Source organism: Seriola dumerili, unplaced genomic scaffold, assembly GCF_002260705.1.
Source record: "Seriola dumerili isolate Sdu_G_001 unplaced genomic scaffold, Sdu_1.0 BDQW01000056.1, whole genome shotgun sequence".
NCBI lineage: Eukaryota > Metazoa > Chordata > Actinopteri > Carangiformes > Carangidae > Seriola > Seriola dumerili.
The window spans coordinates 3472909-3500527 of record NW_019174311.1 but is presented as its reverse complement, the minus strand read 5'-3'; the positions used below and the strand labels follow the sequence as shown (position 1 = coordinate 3500527).

Sequence of the window (27619 nt, the reverse complement as noted above, 5' to 3'; positions counted from 1 at the left end):
TCACGACGTTGACCTCAATGTTGATATTGCAATGGCGAGGAGCAGGGAGAGGGGGGAGATGTCCACACTCCAGGCTCTCGAGCCACGGGCACTCATACCTGGATCCCACACACACACACACACACACACACACACACACACACACACACACACACACACACACACACACACACACACACACACACACACACAAGCAAAACACACAAACAAAAATGAACAAAAAAAAAAACATGATAAACTGATGTTGAAACCTGCTGGAGGCAGCAGCACCAACACTTTGGGACATCCATCTGAAATACTCTTATCTTAAACTTTCAGCACCCTGTTACCTGTGGATACAAGTGAAAACAGATTTGCTGAAAATTAAATACTTGGCTTTCCAAAACATAAAACTTATGTTTCACAAGGGTACTTAAAAACTCATTTAAGTCCTGGCTTGTCTCTGTGATTGTAAGTAAAAAATGTATTAAGGGAGCTGGATGTAAGGGGACCAGAAGCCTAATGCAGTTTGCTCTGATCATTAGTTTCTCATGTATGATTTAAGTGAGTCAATTAGCTCTTTAGAGATCTCTGACTGCTTTCCTGTAATGACATAAAATCCATATTAAACCATTTCCTGCATAAAAATATATATTACTGATGCATAAGAAACCTCCTAACCACTTCTGATGTTTCCCAGCAACTAGTGTCTGTAAACAAAGCACTCTCTTTTGCCTGCTAATGTGCTTTGCCCACATATTTTTGTTTGCAATATCCAAAGAATCTCTGGGAGAAAAAAGGAGCCTATTTTTCAAATGAAATTTAAAAGAAAAGCCAGCATGGAAATCTATCTCTCTCAACTGCTGTTTTCAGGGATTCAACACAGAATATCAACAATGCAAATTAGCATTTAGAGCAGAAGAAGACCACCCCCCCCCACCCCGCTGGTTTCCCACAGGACAGTAATAGCATCTAGTAAAAGAGGAAGTCAACCTCTGCGACAGAGATGGATTGTGCTGCATATTTCAGCAAAACATAAGGCTGGAAGAACCCAACAGGGGTGGCTGGGGACACAAGTAACGGTGAGTCAACAGAGGACAAAATGTCCCTGTCAGGTTTAAAAAGTGTTAAGTGACTTCATTCACAAGAGTGGGCAAATAATAAAGAAATAGATGCTCTGAAAGATTGAGGCCCGGCTGAATCTTTATCTTAAATTTTGCAATTCGTCTCTGGTCCTCTGGAATATGGTGGCACCCACACATTTCACTGCGACAGCTGAAGACAGGAAACATGCAGTCATTGTGTCTTTTATTTTCCAGATGAGCCAGCCAAACTTAAGAGAAAATATTACTATTATTTATATTATTATTATTTATTGTAAGGGCTGGAACTTGATGATCCCTCAACAACAAGCTTACTTAATTGGTGGATTCGTATGGGATCCGAGGCCGGGCCCAGCCCTCCTTCACTCAGCGTCTGAATGTGGATGATGTAGTCGTCGTCGTCGTCGGGGAGGGTCAGCTCCGCTGTTGAATTGGCTGTTGTGAGTGTGTTTACGTCTTTGTGTCTCTGTCTCCTGTATGACAGCTAAAAGGGGAGTGGGGGGGGGGGGGGGGGGGGCAAGATGGTCGACACATTGTTAATATGTATCCCCAGAGCCTGACAGCTTAGAGTGAGTCACCACACAGTTAAGGTCCATGCTTTCACTCAGTCTGATACATAACAGGAATAAACATGCGACTCTGAAGCACACGGAGAGAGAAAAACTCACTTGGTAGCCTGTAACTTCAGACTCTGATTCCATTGCCACCACAGGCTCCCAGTAAAGAGACAGTTGAGAGCCAATTAGGGTCCATTCAACATTGAGCGGAGGTTGGGCTGGTGCTGCATGATATAAAAATAAATCATTTCTATATGTCAGCACAGAAACATATTACTGTCACATCATTATACTGGAATCATCATATTTCTCTTATGGCAGAAATACGAGATTAGAAATAAATATTGTCTCTACTGTCCATCTGACGTCTGTGATGTGAGGAGGCAAACACGCCTCAACACAGGAAGGACTTGATTCAGACCATTCAGAGTTTCCACCTCTGAATTATAATCAGTGTGGATATAAAATCAGACCCCTGAGCAGTGGGGCGTCATGATGCTGCTACTTACGTGGCTTTTTTGTGGTAACATTGATTGCAGGGAGGAAGGGGCCGGTGCCCGCTGTGTTGAAGGCGCTGACTGTTAGGAAATACTGCGTGTTTCCCGCCAGGCCGCTCACCGTGACCGAGGTTTGGTTCCAAGGCACCCTAACCTTCCCCATGGTCTCTGGTTTAGTGTCGTCTTCCCAGTAAACCACCTGTTTGAGAGAGGGAGAGAGAGAGGGAGAGAGAGAGCGAGAGAGAGAGCATGTCACTGTGGATTTAACTGTCATGAGGATTTGGATTGGAGCAAAGCGTGTATGTTGACAACATGTATTTTATCGCATGCAGTATTTGTGGTTGTTTTTGATGCCTTGAGAGAAACGTGGTGTTGTGAAATCATCGCCTCTGGGTGGATCGTCTGAAGAGAGATCACAGTCTTTCCTTTAACTTTCCAGCGGGATAGTGACTCTGACATTACAAAGACTGAACGTATTTTTACAACTCCAGTGAATATTCCACTATTACTCAGGTACGACCGAAAGAGAGGCACGACTGGGCGGAAGTCAAGCATTATTTACCCTACTGACTTATCTGCTTTTTGATAAATCAATTAATCATTAAAATAATAGAAAAGGTCTTGCAATAATACATAATACAAAATGCTCACATATGAGGAGCTCGGAGCGGTTTAGCCTTTTTGCTTGATGACTGAAACAATTTATCAATTATCAAAATTAACAACCAAGATTTTATATGTTGCTAAACTAATGGACTTATTGTGTAATCACTTCAGCACTATAATACATCAATCTACTTTGTGCAACATGGCATGTAATATTTATTTTCCTTTGATGAAAATCTGACTAATTAAAATATGCATTTAAAGAGTAATACTACTGATTAAGTTCCACCATTTACTTTTTTGTCGTTATTATTCAGTGTTTGCTGATGTTGACATTGCTGAGGTAGCTCAGATATGAAATGGCACAAAGGCTTACTTTCCCAGATGGAAATATTGAAACATCTTTGATTTTACTGAGCAAAAGAATAACAACAACGTCTTACATTAAAGCCCTTTGATCACCCTGATTATTCAGTGGGAAGCATGCAGACGAAGCAATCAGGCTGTCCCACTTTTTGAAGGCGAGAGAGAACGCAATCAGCGGTTCTGGGTTTAAAATGTAATAGTTTAATTCCTATTCTATTTAGAGAACAACGACAGAACTAAAGATCGGTTCCCCCATAGTGCTGCAGTGTTATCAGCAGTATTTAGTTTTTGGTGTGGTATTATAGCACAGGTACAGCAGCACAGGCTATCATGAGACTCTGTATCATGATATCCCGTTAAGTGACAGCATGTGGACAGGCAATTTTCTTTTGTTCTCTTGAAAAACCCTCTGACATGTTTTCTGTCGTTGCCACAAAGAACTGTATAATTTTGGCTACAACATTCGCCTGGCTGAAACAGCCATTTCCATGGCAACGCAAAGTTTGGAAGTGATGGCTTCGAGGTACAACAGGGGTGATGACAAGCATGTGAACTGTGTTGTGTGTGATTTCTATTTCCATTTAAAAGAGTAAAATGTACCTCGTAGCCCAGAACCCTTTCAGGGGTGAAGGAGAGAGCCTGCCAATTCACCTCAATCTCAGAGGCTGAGACACTTCTGGCCCAAACCCCTGCTGGCATCCCACTTGGCTCTGAAAACAGACAACAGGAGACTGAGCTCTGCTGCCTTCCTCCAACAGCACGGAGACAAGCAGAACAAATCTCTTCAAATTTTATATTTATAACTGTGCGGCATTCTTGTTGATCTCTACTTGGGTGAATCATCACACACAGGTGCTGCTGGTAAATAGACCAACACTACACTACAGACTGACCTCCTCTCAGCATGTTGAGAGCTACCATAGATCTAAATGCCAACCGGGTTTCACTCTGGCATATCCATTCAAAAGAGTGGTGATATTTGGAGGTAATCAGCATATCCCAACATGAATGTGCTACCCCCCCCCTGTTTTCTATGCTATTTCACTTATAAAAAGATTTCATTTTTTTAAATATTTATTTTCTTGCATGTGTCTTTATTTATCACACACTTTCAGCCCAGTGGAAGCAGTAAAATCACTTTCATGATCTCTGTCCTTTTAAACAAAAATAAAAGCTTCGGAGCTTCGCACAAATCCCACTCATGTTCATTGCCTTACCGATCTCTGCAGAGTAGATGGTGACCACGGGGCTGAAAGGACCCTGCCCTTTGCTGTTGTAAGTGCCAACTTTGACATGGAATGGAGAGAAGGGCGCGATGCTGTCGTTGCGGTACACATAGCGTGATGCACCGGGGGCAGAGGTGGCCACGTGAGTCCAGCTAACTTCTCCGAAGGCGCGGAAAGCAATGATGTAACCAAAGCTCTCACCATTCTGTAGTTCTTCGGGGACAGGCTGAGAGTGAAACACAAAACTATAGTGATATTAAAACATATACAAACCACTCACGTTCACCCCACCGCTGGGCTGACACAATCACCACTCACTCTCATGGCGCCAAAAGAAGTGCGTGACCCACAAATTGCTTTTGTGACCCACCTGACGAAATGAAATGAGCATTAAAATGCCGTTTTAAAAAAAAATCTAAGCTCATTACAGAGCGTTCGTGCCGCTTTTAAAATGAAAAGTTATTCCTGCATTTAATGAAATGAGAAAACTCAAATAATGAGATAGCTTTGGCCACCTAATGACTTCTTCGATATCTACATTATTTTTCAGCTACCCGACTGGCTCATTTCATTGCCTGATTTGAGCATTGTGGATTTTCCTGAACAACAGTAATTCACCACATTTCCAAGCCTTACAAGTGACAATAACTGTCAGCTTCAATGTTCTGCTTGTGTATACATTGCTGCTGCCTTACATGCAGACTCTTTAACTAAGAAATTACAACGACTGCAGCGCCAGACTTCAATTGACCCAAAATTTATGACACCCACAGGCCAAACAGAGCGGGAGCTTTGATTTAGCGAGAATTATTAAGCACCTCACTCAAGAATAAAAAAAAAAAAAAAGAAAAAAGAAAAAAAAGACTAACTGCAGCCACTTTGGATAACAGGCTGGAACATAAGACTGATGACTTACCTCCCATGTGATGACCAGTTCAGATCTGCTCCCGCCTCCTCCACCCACATCACCTGGCGCCGCATCAGGAACTACACAACACAGACCTTGTTCACACCTCCATATAAGAAACACTATAACACTTTACAAAAACAAGTAGTGGTATAATCTTTTTTTCATTTCGCAGATGATAGACTTAATGATTTCGGTCAAATAAGTGAATGGCATTTATTGTACCTGCGTCCTCAGTCCTGGTCTTGACGGACACAGGGCTGGGTTCTCCAACCCCAACGCTGTTCCTGGCCAAAACCCGAAACTCATACTCCACCCAGGCATTGAGGTCCACCACAGTGGCTGTCAGTGTGTTCCCATCTATTATCTCAGGGACTAGAAAACAAACAAACAACAACACACAAACAAAAAAAAACACAGAAATATACATAAGCATAAAATACACTACAGCAAGAGAACCAAATCTATACAATATATCAAATTAAAAAATAAAAATAAAGATAAAAAAGCATTATAGAAATGATGGTGAAATGATGATTACGAGGTGAGCTTTGGTTTTGAATCCAGACTGGGAACTGAGTCTATGCTCAGGTTCATGCGGCCTAAAAGGACTTGCCTTCCTTAACTTGTGTTATGCATCAAAATCTTAAAATAAACCCTTAAAGTGACAAGCAAGTGTGAGGATGCTACTGGCTGGAATGGCTACTTGCTGTGGGGTAAGGTAAGGTAAGGTAAGGTAAGGTAAGGTAAGGTAAGGTAAGGTAAGGTAAGATAAGATAAGGTAAGGTAAGGTAAGGTAAGGTAAGGTAAGAAGGTAAGGTAAAGGTAAAGGTAAGGTAAGGTAAGATAAGGTAATGTAAGGTAAGGTAAGATGAGGCAAGGTGAGGTAAGGTAAGGTAAGGTAAGATAAGAAGGTAAGGTAAAGGTAAAGGTAAGGTAAGGTAAGAAGGTAAGGTAAGGTAAGAAGGTAAGGTAAGATAAGGTAAGGTAAGGTAAGGTAAGGTAAGGTAAGGTAAGGTAAGGTAAGGTAAGGTAAGGCAAAAGGGTTAGCAGTGAGCATTGCTGTCTATAACAGTGCCTTCTTTGATACTAACACTAGGGGAGTTAGCTGTGGGCTATCTGCCTCTTGAAAACAGCTGCTTGCTGCTGCTGAAAATGATGCTAATGATGAGACGGTGAGACTGAACTGAAACAGTTAAGTTGTGGGCTGCAAAACCAAAACAATGAGTTCAAAGACATGACAAAACTCTGCAGAGTTTAGGGGAACTGAGGAATTGGGTGATCATTATCTTTGGGTTCATCATTACAACTGACCTCTTCCTCATCAAACACAGTTATGTGAGCCTTTGTTAATATATATATATATATATTGGTTATAGCAGATTTAACTTGTTTTTTTCTTTCTTTCTTGTTAAAAATGGATTGAAACTAACTACTGTGTGTTATATTGTGGCATTATGTATTTTGTGGATAAGTACTGCACTATTGTGTGCATTTTTTAACATTGTGTATATGAATTTCCTGAGATATGCCATTTTCTTTGTCTGATGCCTTTTCAACATTTGGTTAGGGACGGCAGATAAAAAAATTAGCTTTTAGGCTCATTTATACTTCTGTTTTTCCTTTAATCAGAAGCAGTACCCCTGTCAAATAAACTTTTAAAATAAAAAAAAACCACTTCATTACCTTATATTCATTTGGCAGATGCATTTGCCCCAAGAAATTGTACACGCACATGTATTCAAGATGTCATCACACTTGGCTTGAGCAGAGGGTTTTGGTTTTGACTGAACCAGGTTTAAAGGTTGTTGAAGTGGTTTAAATGAGATCATGTAAGAGCAGCAACACTGACCCCCTCGCTCTCTTGAGTGAGACCCTGAATCCCTTCCATCTCCAGAGACTTTGGTCTGTAGCTATCCCTACACTCTGACCTCCCTGCCGAAGGGGAAGAGAATTACTATTCATGAATTATCTGAAAACATCACTTGTTAACCTTGCCAAGCAGCTGGATCTCTCACAAGCAAGAATCCAGGCTCCAAGCTATTCACTTGTGGCCAAACCACAGCGGTTCGGACCAATCAGCATCATATGAGGGAGGAAGTGCTGGCAGCAACAGAGAAGCGGCTGTTGGTACGTCGGTGCCTTTTATGCACAAATTTTCCTCACGAAGGCATTAGGAATCATCTACTAGCCATCTTTTAAAGCTCCTCAGACTGCGGCTTGTTGTTGTGTTGTACTTCTTTGTCAACACTCTCCTTCTACGTCAAATGATAGACAGATGGGTCGTCCAATCGCCTGCCAAGTATTTGCCCTTTTCCAAACAGTTTCCAAACAGTTTCCCAGATGGTTCTGTGTAACAAACCATCTGTCGCGTCAGGTTAATCACACGTGCTATAAGATGAAAATTCATCTCCCAGTGCTGCCTACCTGTGTTAACCCTCTGCCAGCCCACAGTGAAGGGAGTTCTGGTCTGGATGAGGTAATTGGTGATGGGGCTGCCGTTGTCTCTGCCGGGGCTCCAGGTCAGCTGGGCTGTACTGTCTGTCACCTCCTCCACCGTCACGGAGTCTGGTGGGCTGGGGGGGCCTGGCTCAATCACAGGGACAGACACTGTGAGGTACATGCAGAGGCACGGACGAAACTACACAGTGTTGATGTTAATGCATACTGGAATGAAAACTTGGAACAGTCTATGCGTCTGCATAAACGCATCCACCTAAACCATATTACTACTGCAGCTTGTTGTGCTTAGTTCAAAGCATTTATTGTTTGAAATCAACAGCAAAAGCACAAGAGGAACATCTCTAAAAAGCTTTGAGTTTGAGGTGAAATAATGCCCTTCACACAGAATGAAAAGTAAATTCAAGATTTATCCAACTTGTAAGCCTTCCCTTCCATGGTCCTCCTGGTATGTGATCGACGAAACAGCAGACGTAAGGAGACGCAGGGAGTCGAATTAAAAGGTAAAATATGAAAAAGGACCTCATAGCCCTGAAGAAAAACCAGAATTTTATCATTTATTTTCATTATCCCACCAATTAAGCGGTGTGATGTTTTACTTTAGCCTCATCTACTGTTTCCTGTTCTAATGAACGTGTCAGCTCATCAGAAATAATAGACCACAAGAGAGCTGTGAGACAGACCGCAGAATAATAACACCCCCAGCTCTGCACCGGCTCTGAAGAGGTTTCCAATCTGAAGGAAAATATTCTAATTATTAATAAACAACAAACAATCAATGCGCTGGAAACACACACACAAAAAAACCTGATTTTGTATTTATGGTTCATGCGGTACGTACCTGCTACACTATATGTGTAAATAGGCACATGCTGAACAAGGAGCTGCTGAGCTACGGTTTTTGTTTACAGAAGTCTTGAATGTGCTGCCCGTATACATTTGGCCTTAAAGCCCTGGCTTTAGAGATATTGATCTTTGTAAAACTCATTAGCGGCTCTTGATAAAAAAAAAAAAAAAGAAAAAACCTTTAATACACTGGCCTCATTAATACATATTAATGGAGCACACAATCAAGGATCAATTCCTTATCCTCTTAATTATATTTCATTGGCTGAGGGAGGCAAGAGGGTGCTGTGAGTGTCTTGAGGGTGTTCAAATAATCTGTTATTAATATGGACAGACTGTCTGAGCTTTTATTGTGAACCTGGCACAGAGCAAATTAATATCTGGCTGCACTATGTCTGTATACTTACAGACACAGTCTTATTATTTTGATCTGAACTGAATATTATCCAAATTTGTCAAATACGCAGTCACACACGTCAGACATGAATCTAAACAAGAGTATGTTATGTAAGTGATGATAATGAAACACATGGTTGTACAGTGTTGTGTTGGCAGTTGTGAGGTGCATTTCTCTTCCCACCGTCTTCCAGGTTGACGATGATGATGCAACTGTCAAACAAGCATGAGTGCTCATCAAGTGGTTTGAATGCTAATAACCACCATGTTATTCGTATAACGTGACCTTCTCTATAACCAGCACCACGCTGCGGAGTGTTTGTGAGACATCATGGAGTGGCATCCAAAACATTCTCCACTGCCGTTGTAAAAAAAAAAAAAAAACAAGAACCCAGATTGATCACTCAAGAGTCTTTGTGTCAGGAGCGATTATCATTGACCTTCAGTGCTGCAGAAGAGCGGCGCTTAACCGGAAACATCGGAAATAGCACCTAGCAGAATTACTGAGTTACTATCAGTGGTTAATATTACATGATTGCAATAATGTGTCTATGACCAATAACACTAATAGTTGCTGTTGCTGCGCTCTTAAATGTCCTGCAATCACACTCGCTGCAGCTGAAAGCATCACGCTGACGTAAGCACTTTCACAGTTAAATGAGTCCTGCATTATTCACACTGTTGCCATAACATTAAAATTGCAATTTTTTTGAGCACAAGTGAATGCAGCCACTGGATTCTGTTTAAATGTTTCCTCACCTGCCTCTCGCAGGATGTAGCAGTTTACAGTCATACAGACAGTTTTTGTTTCATTTGTCCAGGTTTTATAGCTATCAATGTCAGAGATTTCTCCACCTCAAAAAAAAAAAAAAAACGTGGGTGGATGGAAATTTTGTCGGTGGTTCTACCAGCTTTGAAGAATGACATTTTAAAATAATTCAACAGTAACATCTCTTTCCAGATTCACTGTCACCATTTCTTTGGATAATCCACACAAGACGGGACAGCTGGTAGGAAGTAGTTCAGATGAAAACAGCATGTTCTGTCAGTTATCCAGCCGGAGACAGGGACACTTTTTCTGAAAAGATGTGCCACTGTCAGTGGTGGAGAGTAACTGTGTCTTAGTACAATTTGTACTTTACTTAAATATTTCCAATTTATCCAATTGTTACTTCTATTTCACTGCAGTTAAGAGGAAAATACATTCATCTGACAGTTACTTCACAAATAAAGACCTGATGTTACAAATATGAAGACATATCTAATAAAATACATCATTAAAATTAAATTATAAAAGGTAAAATTATCCAATATTTTTTTTTACAAAAGGAAAGATTACAAAGAAAAAGATTTAAAAAAAAATCTAAATCTGTGTAGCAGAAGTCTTTTTTTTTTTTAACATTCTTTTCTGATCCATGAATGATTTCACAATCCTAATAATGACATATACAATAATGTTTCTACTTACATTGTTTTAAGACTTTTACTTAATCAAAGGAACTGAGTATTTCCTGGGCACAACCTGGACAAATAAAACCATAACTCTACTCTGTAGGTTGGTGAGAAGAGAGCTTGTATGTTGGGTGCTTGGTATAGTGCTGCACATTGTTTCAAAGTGTTAACCTGTGTCCTTTATGAGTCATGGGTATAAAGGTAAAGGAATGCCGACTGCCCGGCTGCTAGAACGGAAAACAATATACTAATCGACATGTGACCACTGTCCGTTGTTTAGAGGTCTGCAGTAGCGATCAAGCAAAGGATTACTTTCCCCTCCATGACTGGGTTTCTGTTCAGCTTCATGCTTTGCCGCCCAACATTTGAAGCCATTCGATCCAAGCAATGAGACATCCATGACAGCTGCCGTGAGCAGGGAGTGTAAATAATGCACAATCTGAGTCACAGACAAGTTTCTCTCCAGTCAATACTAGGGCAATCCATTTCCAGGGCCTTGATATTGCCGCTACTTGAGAAACAGGCTTATTTCCACTTAGTCCTCAGCCATTTGGAAAGGAGCACTTACCATTAATGCCATTTGCCTAGGAGATCTTCAACATGCCAAGCTGAATCACTGGTGGGTATCCTTACAAGACAAAGATATGGATCCAACCTTTTCAAATCCTGACACAGAAATCATCCCTCACCTCGTCTGACATTTAACATATTTGCGTAGTGTCAATTTGCTGGGTTATTTGGTGTATTGATCAAAGCCAGAAACATCCCTCCTCTCGCTCTGCACACAAAGACGAAGCTGCCACTCCCTCAAACATATAGCAAAAGTTGTTCTATTTTGTTCTGCACGACGTAGCTCTCTACAACTGCGTCTCTCCGGAGCTATACATACTGCATGAGTGAACAGCGACAGGCGTCTAAACATCCCACTGTCAAGTTCATTGCAGCAACACTGAAAATTGGACATGAAAAAGAGAGAGAGAGAAAAAAAAAAATCAAAGCCGATATTCCTGTTATTTCCCACAGTCTTATCAACTTCTTCACTCCCTGGATGCAATATAAAAGACAAGCAAGCTTCCTCTATTTGATGTAATCAAGCGACTTCCACTAGAAATAAGCAAGACATAAAAACTGTGGATTCTGATGATTTCCAGGAAGATTTTCATGAGGATACGGGCCTTTCGGTCGCACTGCAATCACCGGCTGAAACAAAAGCCATTTCAGTTTAAAAGCCTAAGTGAACATTATACGCCCCGAAAGTCAGCATTCCTTTTATTCTCAGTAAAGCATATCCATATTATGTCTGCGAGTACATCTCTAACACAGCTTTATTTGGTAACCCTTCCAGACTACAGACAAAATTTAATTCACTGTTGTTTTTGTGGTTAAATGTATCACCCACTATATAGTTAAGTCTGCATTTTTAAATTCTCCCATTTTAAAAGAGGAAGCTTCAACAACAACCCTGGCTGTAAGCCCTGTTTTAATTAGTGCCTGCAGAGCAGAAAGGAGGTTTCTTACCTTTCACAATCAATACAGCCACAGCTGACAGGCTCTCCACGTCCGTGTCCACCACACAGATATATTTGCCGGCATGGTAAAGCTGAATGTTCCTTATCATCAGATCTCCTGCTGTTCTCTACCGAAGAGAAAAGAAAGCTTTATGTAGCATGAAAGATAACAGACCTTGTGACAGCTTATTAAAGAATGTAGTGAAGCATACATAAGGTGCAGTAAATAGTGGTGCCAGAAACACATTAGCTGGGACTTTGCAGAGGAAAATCAAGCCTGTTTTTAAAAAGATATTTTAAACACATCTCTTGACCCCCACCCCCCTACCCCACCCCACCCCCCTCTTGCAGTCAAAGCCATAAAAGCAAAACAGTTCAAAAAAAAAAATTCTGAATAAGAATAAACCTTTGTGTCACAAGCAGCTGTTCGAGATGAGCTCAGATGAAAAGGAACAAGGCTAGAATTCACAAAAGCTGTATTCAGCAAATGGAGTCTTTGTGTCTAACAAGGCCTCTGCGATTTTACTTGAATTTTGCAGAGGTCACCACCATGACCTTCAAGACCTGTTGCAGGGAACTACACAAATATGCTATTACAACTGAGTTCAGACTGCGGTTTTTGCTTGATTGGAGAAGTAAAAAAAAAAAAAAAAGGCCCTCTAGATTCTCATCTGAGAGGACACCCGTAAGCAGCAAATGGAAAATTAGTGGTGAAATTGTTCTCTTGGCATTGGCAGGGAAACGCGGCAGTAGAGCCAACGCGGTTTAATTATGGAAATTAAATTCCTTGAAGCAGCAAAGTTAAGTTGATAATCTCTTTGGACTGGGGACATTCTAGCATTTCTGGGGAAGGAGTCTCTTTTCAGATAAGAACATTGTCAGTCAAACACACACAGGAAGAATGGTTAATCTCAAAGGGTGTGAGGGTGTTCTGAAAGTGTTTTGTCATTTGGGGCTCTGCCATGCTTTCATTCCTTTAAAAGACACCTCTAATGATGTGTATCCCCTTTCTGTTACGAGGAGCAGTGCAGCAGGCTATGTCAAAGTGGGATTTGAAAAGAATTCAAGACCAGCCCAAGTATTAGAAAATAGATTACAGAAGGCTGAGCTGGAGTAGGAGAAGTGTACTCAGACAGATGACAACCTGTCACAATGGCAGAGCAAATAACACATTACCTACATGATGATTTTTATGTAGGAGGTGTATTTTGACACAGCAGCCGCCATGTTTCCATTCAGAAAAGTACAATTGGAGGCTTAGAGGGACTGAATGATCTAATAGCACTTCCCTCCACAGATTCCCACAGCTTATTATGCCTCCAAGGAGACTTTTTAGAACCGTGAAAAGGACGGTATCACACCAACTCCGGTGCACTAGCCACTGTAAATCTCTCCAAGAAATACCATGATGTCGAACCACAAGCTGTCCTTTTGAACTATTGGCAGGGATGAAATGAAGCAAGATGGGAAGAAGTGCCAGCTGCCCATTTGCACGTTCTGAAGAAGAATGACTGCGGGTCACTCACCCCACCCACTAGCTCAAAGTGACCGTCTCCCTTGGCGATGAGCTGTCCGTTGAAGGCCCAGGAGAAAGAAACGTCAAGGACGGGATCGCTGGTGACCTGACACGGTAACACGATGCTCTCGCCCACAATGATCTCCATGTCCACTGGCCCCTGGATGATTCTGGTTGGATCTGAGAAAAAAAAAAAAAAAAAATACAAAGTGTGAGATGGAGTCATTTCTGACAGAGCGGCTGCCAGACTCACAGAGAGCAGCAGCAGTCCTTTCCTGATTTTTCTGAAATAGAAGCACAAAAGTGACACGATACTTGCTGGAACACAAGAACATGTTCTGTAATGCACTAAGTCAAAGGCAGTGCTGTGTTATCTATATAAAGGAAGGTCTCATGAAAGTCTTAGTGGAATAATGTGATAACATACAGCCTGCCACCACTAATATGGCCTAATACTCCAGGCTGACACAGCTAGAATAATCTTATGAAATCCTGATAGCAATTACAATACACTGTGGATCAGATAAAACTTCATGTAATGGGCTCCTCTGTGCATCCAGAACAAAAAAGAGGGGCGCTGCTTCAAAGCCTACTATAGCAATCATTTGACTAAGTCTGCTGTGCTTCAAAACGCAAGATAATGAATCTGCTGGAAATCAAATAAAGAAGAAGGATTTGTGCTCTCACTTCTTACCTTATATTGACTGTCAAGGAGTAAAAATTGACATGTAAAAAGTGTTCTTAAGCTGTTAATAAGCTGTGTCTGGGTCAGGGCTTTGTGTCGCCGACTGCATCACGACCTCGAAAAATACTCCAGTGATTTAAAAAAAATAAAAAAACGGTGTGTAGCAGATATAGCGGGAAACAACGGCACTAAACACATTAATAAAACCTACAGTATAAGAATCCCGGAGAACACTCAACGATCACTCCACTAGAAAACACGCAGCTCAATACAATAACAGCATCTGTAACACCTCCTCACTAATGCTTTCATTGCTTCCACTCAGAGCACTTTCATTTGTTGCAGTAAATTGGTTGTTTCAACTGCTTTGAGGAAAACAATGATCGAGTATTTTCTCAAACACTTTCCAAGTGCATTATTGCAGCTGCTGCAAAATGCAGCCGGACAAAACAACTCAATATAAAGCTAACCTGAAAGACAAGAGTTTGTTGTTTCACACTGCAGGGGAGCTTTGGTCACCAAGACACACCCTCAAATAAATAAATCAACAAAAAGGACATTAGAAATGTCATCTGAAAGCATTTAATGCTGTTACTTAATTATCCAAAAACTCCATGTTTGACACACTTATCAGAGTGAAACATAAACTCTGTTTATGTTTTCTAGCCCCCAGTTATTGACTCAAGTCCTCGCGGCACAGCAGCTCTCGCTGGTGTTATTCCATACTGAGCAATAAATTCAGCTTACTAAGTGGGACAAACAAACATTCTGCTGTTTAATAGTGGAGCTTACCGGTAACAAGGAGCCTTCCTGTTGTACTCGACATGCCAAATCTATTCCTAGCGAAGCACGTGTAGCTGCCTGCATCGGACTTGCTCACGTTGGCGAGCCTCAGCGTTCCATCTGGGGAAAGTGTGATCCTATAGGAGTGTACAAACAAAGACAGCAGTTCACAATCCAGCGTCTAAAAACAAAGAAGCACTTTCTCATTAGCTAGACTCTGATTCTGGAACTGTCTTCATGTGAGTGTCCTGCATGATCATGGAAATCTAGCAGTTAAGCAACGTGTGCATGTGCAGTGAATATTGATCTATTAGACCAAATGAAGCATGAAAGGAGCTCAGTTGGGATAAACAATGCACCTGCTCTGATATCATCTCCACAGAAAAAAAATGCTGATTTGTTTATGTGCGTTCACTAACATCAGTATTTTGAGCAGCCATCAGCTTTTTGCAACTCCCAGGACACCTGCAGCTGCTTTTTAGTTCAGTCATTACCTGTCATTGGTGTGGACAGGCAGGTTTCCTTTCTTCCATAAAATGCTGGCGATGGGATAGGCCTGGGGTTTACACTCCAAAGTCACTGTAGTTCCTGCCTTGGCTTTGAGCAAAGCTCTGAGGACGTTCCCTGTGAAGTCTGGAGGAGAGGCTGATGGGAAACAGTAAACTGACTTTAGTACAAGACTGCAGCAAATCTCACAGGGCGAGCTTCAGTTTGATCTGGGAGAATCAAATCGTAAAGTAATGGAGACAGACATTTTAAACATCTGCAATGGGAATTAAATAGATATAAAATCAAATCACTGGTGTGAAAATTTCTACTCCATTTTCTATCTATTAAATGGATTAAATAATATAACTTTTAATTGGTTTTACTGTAAAAGACTATGTTTATTGTTCAACTGGGAATTCTACCTCTATCTATCAGCCCATCCTCACCATAACATCAAGGTAAATCATGATATCATGAAGGGAAAAATATTTTTTAAATGCGTTTGACCCCACAAAACCATTCTCGCTGACCCCATTATCTGTTAATCCAGACAACCTTTAAGAATGACAGTAAGATGACCTTTAAGAGTCTTTGGCAACAATGATTTGAGGACTTAAGGGAGAGATAAATGCCATCCTACCTAAAACCATTAGTTCAGCAGCAAAATATATGACGCCGTGTTTATTCTCAGCCACGCATTGGTACATGCCGGCATCAGATAGTGTCAGCGCTGACACCGACAGGACTCCATCCTCCACATGGACCCTGTCCTGTGAAGAAAAGGATGAAAGAAAGCAATTATTGCTTAAAGGTAGCTTTTGCTTTACTCAGCGTGCTTTGGCAAAGCTCAATAAGCATTGGATTGGGTTAGAGGCATTGTCAATAGGCATAGATCAAATCAGGATTATGTTGCAGCGAATGAAACAGTCAGAGCACAAAATGCATTTTTGTTTTCCAAATACAGCCGTCCTGGCTCTCACCATCATGTTAACTAGTCTTTATAGTTTTCTGTTTGTGTCTGAGTGGCTAAACTAAGGCTCCTGATCCATGATAGATTTTGTTTGAGGTGTAAAATGTAAAGATTTTTGAAAACTTTCTATTTTAGGTTTTTGAAGCCGTATATAATGCCATAAATCCATCCAGATATAGATATAAATATAAACACATCATAAAGGATTAAGGTCTCACATTCATTCTCAATATCATTTTAATTTAAGTATATACATCTACATAACCGTATTCTTTCCATAAGCCATATATTGTATATCTGAAACCGAAACCACAATACCATCCTTTTAATGGCAAGAATGTTAATCACGTTCTGAACCTTTCAACAGAGAACATATTATTAAAATCAAATTAAAGAATGACATTTAAAAATGTCTTTTTTAATAATAAAATCAGACAGGTTATATTTGCATTCTAATTTAAAAGAAGTATTTCTCGCTCTGAGCATTATTACACTGCTGCTGAGAAAATAACTCTCCGCAGCATGTTACAGTCAGCCATGTTTAAAATACACACGACTGCATGTGTTTGTGGTGGTCCTGAGTAAGGTGCGCTGCCATATACAGTGTATTCCACAGTAGATTAAGCCCATTGTCCATAAATCTGGAGGAGCTTAAACATGCACCATGAATAATGAAAAGCAACCACTGACTTCATTCAGATGAAATGGAGCAATCTCCTGGGGACTACACTGATCCACTCTCTAAAACTGTGTAATCTGCCAAGGTGGAGCAGAATAAGAGACAGTTACATCCATGTCTCATCACTGGCGCACCTCGGCAAGATGTTTACACTCTCTCCTCATCTCACTCTGAATTGCACTTGGAAAAAACAGCAATGTGTCTGACGCCAGGCTCGCTAAAAATGAAAGGATGAACCCGAAGCTGAAGATTAAGTCTTTAAAATGAAACATTGGTAGGTGGCGGAAGACAGGCAGTAATTTACCTCTGAGAGGAGCGGCTGGCCGTTCTTCAGCCACGTGTAGGAGGGTTTGGGCTTGCCATTGGCTCGACACTCCCAGTACAGCCTCTCCTCTATGGCCAGGGCCGTGTCCTTCATGGTCTGGATCCACTGAGGCTTGGCTGAGGACACAGAAATATCCTCCAGTGAAATATCTGACACGAACCAGGAGGGCAGATTTTTCAGGGGAGCATAATTATCTCATTAAATTTTGACAGCTCAAATCAGTGAAAATCAGAAAGCGTTAGACGGATGTGTTCGTCTTTAAAGAAGAGTGAATGTAGGGTATCACTCATTTTCATCACTGAAATGTGTCAGCAGCCTCCGGTTACTACAGATTAGCACAAAACACTGCACCACACAGCAGCAGGAATCTCTCGTGGTGGCGGTGAACGAAGTGCACCCCCGACGTCACCGCTGACCCCAACCTGTCACCTTCATTCTCCTGTGTATAAATAAACATCACCCCTGTCAATTTCCCATCAGGCAACACATCTCCTTCTATCTTTACCTCTTGCACATTGACAGCTTTTCGGGAATTTTTAGGGCTGGAGAGTCGTGCTCATAATAAACGCAGCTCACTTCGCAGGAACTCAACATACCATCAGGTTCAATTTCACAAGTGTCATTTTCCCTCTCTCACAGATTCACAGAAAACACAGCAGCTGAAACCAGCCAAGAGCCCAGAATGTGATAACCGCAGGAAAATTAAAACCCACACAGCTTATTACACGGGAAGAAGGTAATGACATTTTCCGGCTACGTATATACTGTAACACGTAGCTGTTCAAATGATGTGAATTATCAAATTACCTAATTACGATTCTTAACCTTACACTGAGCAATTCTTAATGTCACAGCAGAAGCATGAGATCCAGAAGAGGAGGGATGGAACTTTTGTCTAATGCAAATATTTTACACAATTATTAATCATTTTTACAATCTGTAATTCTTTTGCGTCGTCGTTAGAAACAAAAGTACCATAGAAGGCCAGTCGACCGGCGGCCGTGTTCTTCCCCATCTTGTTCTCAGCCACGCACTCGTACCCTCCCGTGTCGTCCTGCTGGAAGCTGGGGAGCTCCAGCACGGCTTTCGAGTACTTCATTTTGACTTTGCTGGGGAAGGGAACGCCGTTAGCTCTCTTCCAGGTGATCTCCGGGACCGGGCTGGAACAGACAGAGCGGGTAAACCCGAGAAGCTGAGATTCTGATCCAAGTCACTTTGAACTTCTAACACTGTCGCACAGGTTGCAGGTGTCTGTTATAATCCTGCAATAAAGTGTCTGATGGAGCTTGAAGCCAATTCACTGTATTTTTTTTTGCAGATGAATGGTTCGGAGTTAACCCAATCCAACAACAAAAAGAGCCGTCTCACATGGCTTTCAGACCAATCATCGCTCGGTGCCACACTCTAAGAAATATAATTGCCACAGTAACTTTACTATATAGAAATCCGGGGGTTCCTTGTCTGGAATGAAAGACAGCAGAAGATTAAAAACATGCTTCAAGGAATCCAGCTTACTTCCCAAGGGCGAAACACTCCAGCGTAACTGTTGATCCTTTTGCGGCGGGTACATTGTCTGGGAAATTAACTTCTATTTTCGGCTCGTATTCACCCATCACTCCTATGTAGAGTAAGCACAAGTACTTGCTCAGTCTTCCATTATGCATGACTTACAAGCAATATGGCTTGCATTATGGACCAAACAGTAACACTGTAAAACTAACAGAGGAGAAATAAAAGACACATGAGCAAACATTCTCTCGTGGGTAAACTCAAAGCAGTACATCACTTAAGTGTGCAGCCACCAGAGTGTAGTGAAATACCAGCAAGGAATAATTTAAATCTCTTCTTGGTGGAATAGACGGACTATATGTGAAATCTTGTTGTTGTTTTTTTTTGTTTTTTTTTTTCCATCCATCTGGCTGTTTATCTATTATATCAAAGCTTGAGTGGGCAGTTCCCAACCTCTGCTGTTTCATTGTACATATCAGTATTCAAGGAAGACGGGATCAGAAAGTGATGCGATGGGATCTAAATTTATGCAGCTACATGTACAGTACACTGAGTGGGAACTAACTGGTTGAGCCACCAGAACACTCAATGTAATGGTCCAATGACGTATGGCTTATGTTTAATTCATTCCACAGGCAATCTTTATTCACTCTTTCTATGAAAGGATAACAGAGAATAGAACAACAGGCTTGCTGAGAATTCATGTGAAAGCACAGGGAAAGCTTTTAAAGGGAATGCGAATTATAAGAAAGCTAAGTCAGCAAAGAAGAGATTTGGGTGCTTTGTTTGCTGGCCTACATTGAGGGGCAACTATTTACTTACAGGCATTAGCACTCGATGACTCAACTACAGTGAGGCACGACAGGACAAAGAGCACTCATGCTAGTATGATGATTAAAGCCGCCTTAAAAGGAAAGGTCTTCAATACACGACTGAAAGGCACACTTGTCACATCATAGCCAGAAGCTGCGTCTTACCATCTGTCCTGAGGATCAAAGACGTAGGTGAGCTGTGAACTTTGCCCTTTGTGATGCTGTTCATCACCACACAAGTGTAGTTACCCACATCGGAGGGCTCCACCTTGGCGATGTAAAGGTTTCCCGTCTGCTGGGAGACGAAACGCCGATTGTCTTGCTGAACAAAGTACGGGTACTCATTGAAGACCCATGCATAAGTAAGGTCTGGAAGACAAAAGCAGGACGCAGAGAAGCAGATCACTGATACAATATGATATTATAGGCGATAGAGAGAATTCAAGCGATTATAAAAAGGCTAAGATTGCGCTTTCGTCTTGTCAAAACACCTCACTAGAACTTTAAACAAGAGAGGTGTTGGAGGTTAAGATGAAGGCCGGAGAGTTTACCTCCTGAGGAAGTAGGCGTTCCACAAAGTAACACCACTCCTTGTCCCTCTCGGACTGACACCGCGCTTCTGGTATGGACTTTGAAATGATCTAAGTCTGGGGGAAGAAAAAAAAAAAAATGAAAAGAGTGATCACCGCAGGATCTCACATATCAAGAGTGGAACAGAGCTGAGTAAAAGCTTTCAGCAAGACTCTGACACAAGCCTATAAGGAAACTGTCATGGGAATAGCACATCTACAATCTCTGAGCGAGAGACAGGGTGAGACCGGGTGAGACAGAGGAGAGCTTTGTTTCAAGGGCTTTTGTAAAATACTGGACCAAAAGACGGATCAGAAACTTCAACCCCGGGATGTAAATGACACATTAGATGTAAATGTAAATGACATGGGAAGAAGACGATGACTCCTGTGACACGTCTCTGTGAAATGTGAGCAACCGCAAGAGCATGGCATGATGGGTTCAGTAACACAACGAGTTGAAACCACTAGAAAAGCATTTAGAATAAAGTTCACAGATGACATGATGCAAACATAGGGTGACATAGATACTCTCATATTAAATGGCCAAACTGACAGTTTACTTTGCAGCTCGCAAATAAAGCAGTGCGAAGCGACTGCTCTGTCTCTGTTGTGTACCATATTCATTTTACATTACTTACAATAAACTCAAATGTTTTGGGTCCTAACTTAAGCTGTTGTCAATTTAAAAAAAAAGGAGGCAATCGCTTATTATGATCCAATAACATCACATCCGAATAATGCTGAGACATAACAAACGAAAAACTAAATGAACTACACTTCTTGTTAACACTGATTATATCATTTGGTGGAAACTTGTGGTTTCCAGTGCATGTTAATCGTGACAGGATACAAGATATATAGATATTTTCCACTTACTCACAAGCCTATCAAGCCTCGCAGGTTATCTCCGTTACTCAGTGTAATTCACAGACTCTTCTGCAATCATTGGGGACTTTCTTCATTTGAAGATGAAAATATCTCTAACTCTTATCAGCCCGGTCTGTAGATTACCCAGTGTAACCAGGGCATTATTCCTGCAGAGACTTATTGTTGTTGAGTTTTTTTTTTTTTTTTTAAATATCATTTGTCAGTATTTTTGAGCACCACAAATCTCAGCAGTGCATATCTTAAAAGCTTGTCCATCAAAACCAAATATACCTGCATTGGTACATCAAGTAAAGGTGTGAAAAGATGTTTTGTTGTTATCTGCATGAAAAGAGCCCTTAATGAATGGCACATAAATAGTAAGTATTTAGCTCTTCATTCATATGAGGTGTTTACTGGTTTCACCACCAGAGATGTGTGATGTGAAAAAAATCACAGTTTATATACAGAATAACTTACAGTTTTTTTGTGGCAATGCAGTTTTAATAAATGCACAGTAGCTTTTATTCATTTGCATTACTCTTATTATCTTTTTCATTGCAGCGTCGGCATATTATGTTCCAGTCAAAGTAAATGTTTGCTCAGGCTTCAGCCCTTATTAAGTTATTCTTCAAACACTGCTTACACAATTTGGCTGAGTACTTTACCCGAGATTACACCCTGAGAAACACCAATGACTTCTGATGGAGCTAAGCAACAAAAAGTGAAGCAGTCAGTCTCAGGTTGCATGTATGACCGAAAGTAAACAACAACTGCTCCCATGTTACTTTAACATTTAATGTAGCTTCACACCAATGTTTCAGCACCCTGATAAATATTGCAAATATCACCCAGTCGGTTTTACTGCGCGTCTGCATTATTTGCTAAGTGCACTTACACTTTCATGCCATTTCTTAGGAAAAAAAAGTGACAAACTCTGACTGTAACTTACAGGCAAACTGCAGACTTGCTCTCCTGCTGAGGATAGCTCCTACAGTGTTGTAGGCCATACACTGGTACAGCCCTACATCCTGCTGGCGGTCCAGACTGCTTATAATGAGGTTGCCCCCAGACAGACGCCGCCGGCGATCCAGGCCCAGATTTATGTGAGTCCCATTCAATGACCATCTGTGAGGGCAAAGACACCATCAGTCCATGGCAATATGCAGCCTCCAGTTCTTTCTACCCACCAAGGTGGTCTGACAGGAGGTGAGTGGAGAACACGACTCACTGTAGTAACTCACTTGAAGTTAGAGAGATATAATGTGTATCTGTGCCGGTGTTGAGGAAACCACAGTGAAAGTATCAAAGCGCTCAGTCCACAGAAAAATGCACACAGCCTGTATTCAGAAGCTGAACCTTTAAACCAGCCGTCAGGACTTCTGTAACTTTGTGATGTCACAACAAAGCAGTCACTGCTCTCAGCCATGCCCCAAGCACCGCCCACCTGGACCCACTATCCAACCTTGCAGGATTTGGTTTCTCTGAGTGTTCACCTGAAATCTGCTATATTTTTTATTTCCTCACTGAGAAAACAGTCAGCCAATCAGAAGAGAGGAGGCTCTGAGCCTCTCTTCTGATTGGCTCACCAACTTGTTGTTACTAAAGTCTGAAAAAGGAGATGTAAAACTACATTGAGATGGTTTTTGATTCTTAAAACCACAAATATATCTTCTTATGGATCAACACTTCAAATAAAACACAGGGAAAGTGTAAAATATGGACCTTTAAGTCATACAGGGTAACTTGATTTCTTATGATTTCCCTCATAAATGTGTGTACATTGTACATTTTTATCAACTGACATATTCATGAAATGCAAGCTATTGGTAATTTTATGCTTCTACCTTTCACACTTTTGCATATTTTTCATCCCTATATTCTAATAATCCTCTAGTCCATAATGCTGCAATGTCTACGCCATTTGTTTAACTTGCACGTTCTAGTCTTATTGGTCCTTCTATAACCCTTAAAATGCAAATCTCTCTCTCTTTATATTGTATTTTTCTGTTTTTATTATACTTTTCTTTATTTTACTCTAACTCTATTTGCTGCAGCAGCTATCCCATTTTCCCCACAGGGATCATTAAAGTTTAATCTTAGAGTATCATACACAAAGCTGTCCTCTGCTATTTAAGGGAAGCAGAAGATAAAGGTTTTAGGAGCCATCCCAGATATTATCATCAGTCTAACCATAATCACCTCTTCTCTGTCACATTATATTTTCATAATGTGACATTATTCCACCTTTGACTTCTCATTAGGACAAAACATTAGCACTTGGCAAGAGGTAACAGTGGGCTGATGTAACAAAGGATGCCTTTTACACTCCTTTTCACCTTCCATTACATCCTTCCCACACTTAGCAGGCGTGGGAATTTAAAAGAAGAAATAATACTTGGCACAGCAGGTTCAGATTGCGCTATCAAATAAATGAAGCACCTAAAAGAACTCTTGAAAACATGAGGTTAATTCATTGATTAAAACAAGTCCCATTATTCAGCGAGAAAAGACTTTCATTCTCTGCCACCACAACACTCCATCTCTTTTTAAATGCTATTCAAAAATGGAGCATTGATGGGTTCAAGGACAGAGCACTTTTCAAGAATGTTTCATCATTTTTCTCAAAGCATAAAAAAATAACATTTTCTTTCCTTCAGTCACATTCTTCTTCTATTCTGCCTTACTTAAGTGGAAATGAAAGACGTGGAGCCCATAATGGCCAACCCTCCAAAGGCTTTCAAGTCTAACCTTCAAAATAATTTCTTAAAGAACATATCCAAACCATTGACTGTTAGTGAGTGCCTGCTGCTGCATTCTAGACAATTATACATGATAGCTGTGTCACTGCATGCCTTGAGATAAATCACTCTACTTCTTCAGGCAATAAAGTTTGAAAGACTCTCTGTATGATGAATATCTAACCGGCTGGATGTGCTAGTGATACATGTTAAGGTGCCTGTGTACACACTCGCATACATTCAGCTCTTTATCCACCATTTTCACCTCTGCCTCTGCCTCTGCTGTTCAGTGGTGCGATGATTGAATAGCAAGTACGAAAATTGAATTACTTTTCATGAGGCTCATTTTGTGAACACATGTTGTCCGACCGTCTAACCACAGAGAAACTCTAGTATTCCAGATGATCCTGCAGTCCAAAGCTCAGGTCAAGTAAAGGTTAGATAAGTCACCTTTAGATTTGAAAAAAAAAAAAAAAAAAAAACTCACACTGCATCACTTTTCTGACCCGCTGTGAGGAAGATGCTTTTCCATATGAGATGTGGTTTTTCTCCCATGAGTTATTATGCTGCTACAGTGTGTGTACTATGAAAGTCTCATATCTCTGTGAGTGACAGGACTGGCAGAGGAAAGGGAAAAGGGGAAAAAAAGAGAAGAAGGGGGTAGGAGCAGTGTGAGCCCATTTACACTTCAAGAGAGGAGCCAGAGAGGTGCTGAGGGCATGCAGAGCCTAGCACAGCCAGTTTGACAAGACACCACATTAAACATGCTCATCTCACCTTTAATCAGTACATGGAAATACCTGGTCTTAGGCGGGGAATGTGAAAAGCCTGAAATAATGAGTGTAAGTACTCCCCACCACTATCATTCAGCTCATCTGTGTCGTCTCTGCGGCAGTAATTCCACCGTTGAACGCCAAAGACACTTGTAATCAATGCCTGTTGGTGCCAACTGGTGTCTAGCAACCTGCATTGGTCTCGTGGCATTTTAATTCTAAAGAGGAGACGATCATTAAGATGCTGCACATGTGTCACTGAGATACTATCTGACGAGACAAGAGGCAGATTGGCAGCGTGTTGGTCAATATGAATTAGTAAAGCTATACTGACACCGCTGCTTAGAGTCTCTGTATGCATTTCATTCTAATTTGGAGAAAATGAATGAGAGAGAAAGCTACTCCACATGAAAAATAAAATCTTGGAATGGACAAATCTTTTTTTTTTTTTAACAGTACTGTAAATGACTAAAATGGGCTTTGCATGAGTGGGAAGCTGTAAGGCCGACAGCAATATGAAGAATATATATATTTTTTTTATATATATATTTTGGTTATGCAAGATTTACACCGGGAAATGTCGACATTTTTTTTTTTTTTTTTTTTTTTTTAAAGCCGATAATTTTAAACTGCTTTTCATACAGATTTTATGTCCCAGTGCATCCAAAAGTTACATTTCCTGCACTGATCACAGTACATTAAACAAGGTACTCTTGTGACATTAACAGCTCCGCAAATGCTATCAGTGATGAAAGAGAGGCGAAAAATAGGGAGAAGGTGCCATTGAGCTGCTGATTATGTGGCTCTAAGTTCATTCGAAGAACAGCAATAAGATGGTGTTGCATGTGTTATTTTTATTATCCAGTTTCCAGACAGATTTTGGGATTCTCAATTTGTAAACCACATCTTCACTTGTTTCATTCAAATATTAACCGAAATAAAAAGTCACATTCTTATCTACATGCTTCATTTTTGAAGTACCTGTACTGTGGAGGTGGTGTCCCCTTAGCGTCACAGGTCAGAGTAGCTTCTTCCTCTATGGAGTCGACAGGAATGAACAAGTCACCTGGCTCCATCCTCCATCTTGGACCATGATATGATCCACTGTCCAGACAGTCTGCGAGAGAAACAGTAACAGCCTGAGCGTAAAGACGGAGAAAAGGTGCCACTTTTGACAGATTCAGGCCTCCAGAATTCCCTGTTCCCCTGGAGGAAACAGGACAGTAAGGGCCTAACAGGCAGACACGTTTTAAAAATGGCAGGCAGGACATTACATTTTGCATTATCTTGTGGTGCTGCAAAGCGCAAGTTCCTAAAAATGAATAAAATCAACAGCTGAACCATGGCGCCATTTCTGTCACTGCGAAAGTGGAAACTTTGCTTTTCCACTAATTAAAACCAATTTCATGTGACAGAGGAGCAAAAAAAATATGATTTGTTAATTATTCCTTGCTAAACTGTTGCACACTGTATGCTAAATAATTTTTAATTTGTTGTGAATTTAGAGGATCAGTTTTTCATTATGATGAAAATTATTAACAAATGCATTTTTCTAAGTAACAAGTGATAGTCTGTGTTTTGTGCTGTGTTGTTTCTCTATCAGATTGTAACCACAGGGGAGTGAGGGGGAAGACTGAGAGTATTGTGTGTGTGTTGTGAATTGAAGTCAATACTGAGGAGTGTTCCTTTAAACCCAGGCCATCCTATCATCCCTGACACTGACATAATTTTCTGCTCTTCAGCTACCATCCTGCAAGTGTAAATGTCCAAACGTGAAAGAATCATTACTCATATAAAAAGGTGGTTTACCTGCCAGACGGTCGATGATTGATAATAGTAGAAGCTGTTTCCATAGCAACGTCATCTTTGGCAGCCAAGGGCAAATGAGACTTTCATCCAATAAGCTTTGAAATGGCACTCGTGTTCTCTGAGAGAGGGGAGCTTGACCTGTTGGAGCGAGAATTTTGTTGTAAAATACCAAACTCGGTGAACCCCAAAACTTTTATCCCACTTTCAATATTCTGCCTATCAGACAGAGGAAGTGTAATTTCAAGAGGGGAAATATAATTACGATGAAAACAAATGTGGAGTTGGGTGCGGGACGTGTGTCATGTCTTCTATCCATTCTCACATCTCTAATCAATGAAGATCCGGGCAGTGTCACGTTGTGCCCTGTGCTGCGGCCAACTTGCACCCAGAGATGTCTGAGGGTGATACCAGAGGCATATGGGAGGAAGCCCACGCCAATCTATTAGGGGAGCGACCAACGCCTAAGCTCATCCTTCACTTGGACGGATTCACTCTCTGGCTGCCTGAGGAGACTTGGACCTGGGAATTGGGTGCCATCCAATCAATTAGATTCATCCACAGCAGCATGTGTCTCCCCACATGCTGGGGTGAATCAAGACAGCCTGATGAGGAAGCCATTCCACCCAGGTCCATAATCAAGGGCAAGTGTGTGTCTGCTTGTAGCATGTGTTGCAAATTGCGATGCACCCACTTCTTGCGTGAGGAGACTGAGCGAGTAATGATGCAATTATCAAATGTCAAACATACACACAATGGTGAACCGGCAATAACACGGCAGTTCAGTGAGCAGTCACACACACACATCTACACATGTGCAGAGTATATGCATTTCTGTTTTACAGTGGTGTCACCTGCATGAAGACATGCACGTGGATTAGGTGCTCTGCACACACACAAATTTCCTCAAGAGGTGTTCAAGATATATTAAGGGCAGAGGCAGATAATAACACCGATCTGGAAAATGTCACACAACCCACACACACCTCCAGCAAACTCACTTTCTCACAGTGCACAACACATAACACCCTGCCTCCGAATATACATACATTCACTTTCCATTTAGAAGACATAAGCCATGATGTGCGGCTCATTTGTGGTCTAATCCCAGGGCAAGCCTGCTTCAGAGCGCTACTTATGGAGGGTCTAATTGTTTGTCAGCTGCCTGGATGTCAAATCAGACACGTGGGGT

At 41.2% G+C, this 27619-nt stretch overlaps 1 protein-coding gene across 1 annotated transcript; it reads right to left on the bottom strand.

Moving 5' to 3' along the window:
- LOC111219131 (contactin-3-like) lies at window positions 1-26485 on the bottom strand. Its single transcript, XM_022741725.1, has 22 exons — window positions 26431-26485; window positions 25603-25738; window positions 22060-22235; window positions 20223-20318; window positions 19837-20040; window positions 18866-18968; window positions 18326-18510; window positions 17330-17466; window positions 16017-16146; window positions 15382-15532; window positions 14897-15024; window positions 13430-13599; window positions 11914-12031; window positions 7669-7827; window positions 5467-5616; window positions 5251-5321; window positions 4326-4560; window positions 3709-3818; window positions 2149-2335; window positions 1751-1863; window positions 1398-1566; window positions 1-98 (listed from the first exon to the last, which is right to left on the bottom strand). Exons 1-22 carry the CDS (start codon window positions 26483-26485, stop codon window positions 1-3), a joined length of 3081 nt encoding a protein of 1026 aa, XP_022597446.1.
- Between the last annotated feature and the right edge of the window lie 1134 nt (window positions 26486-27619).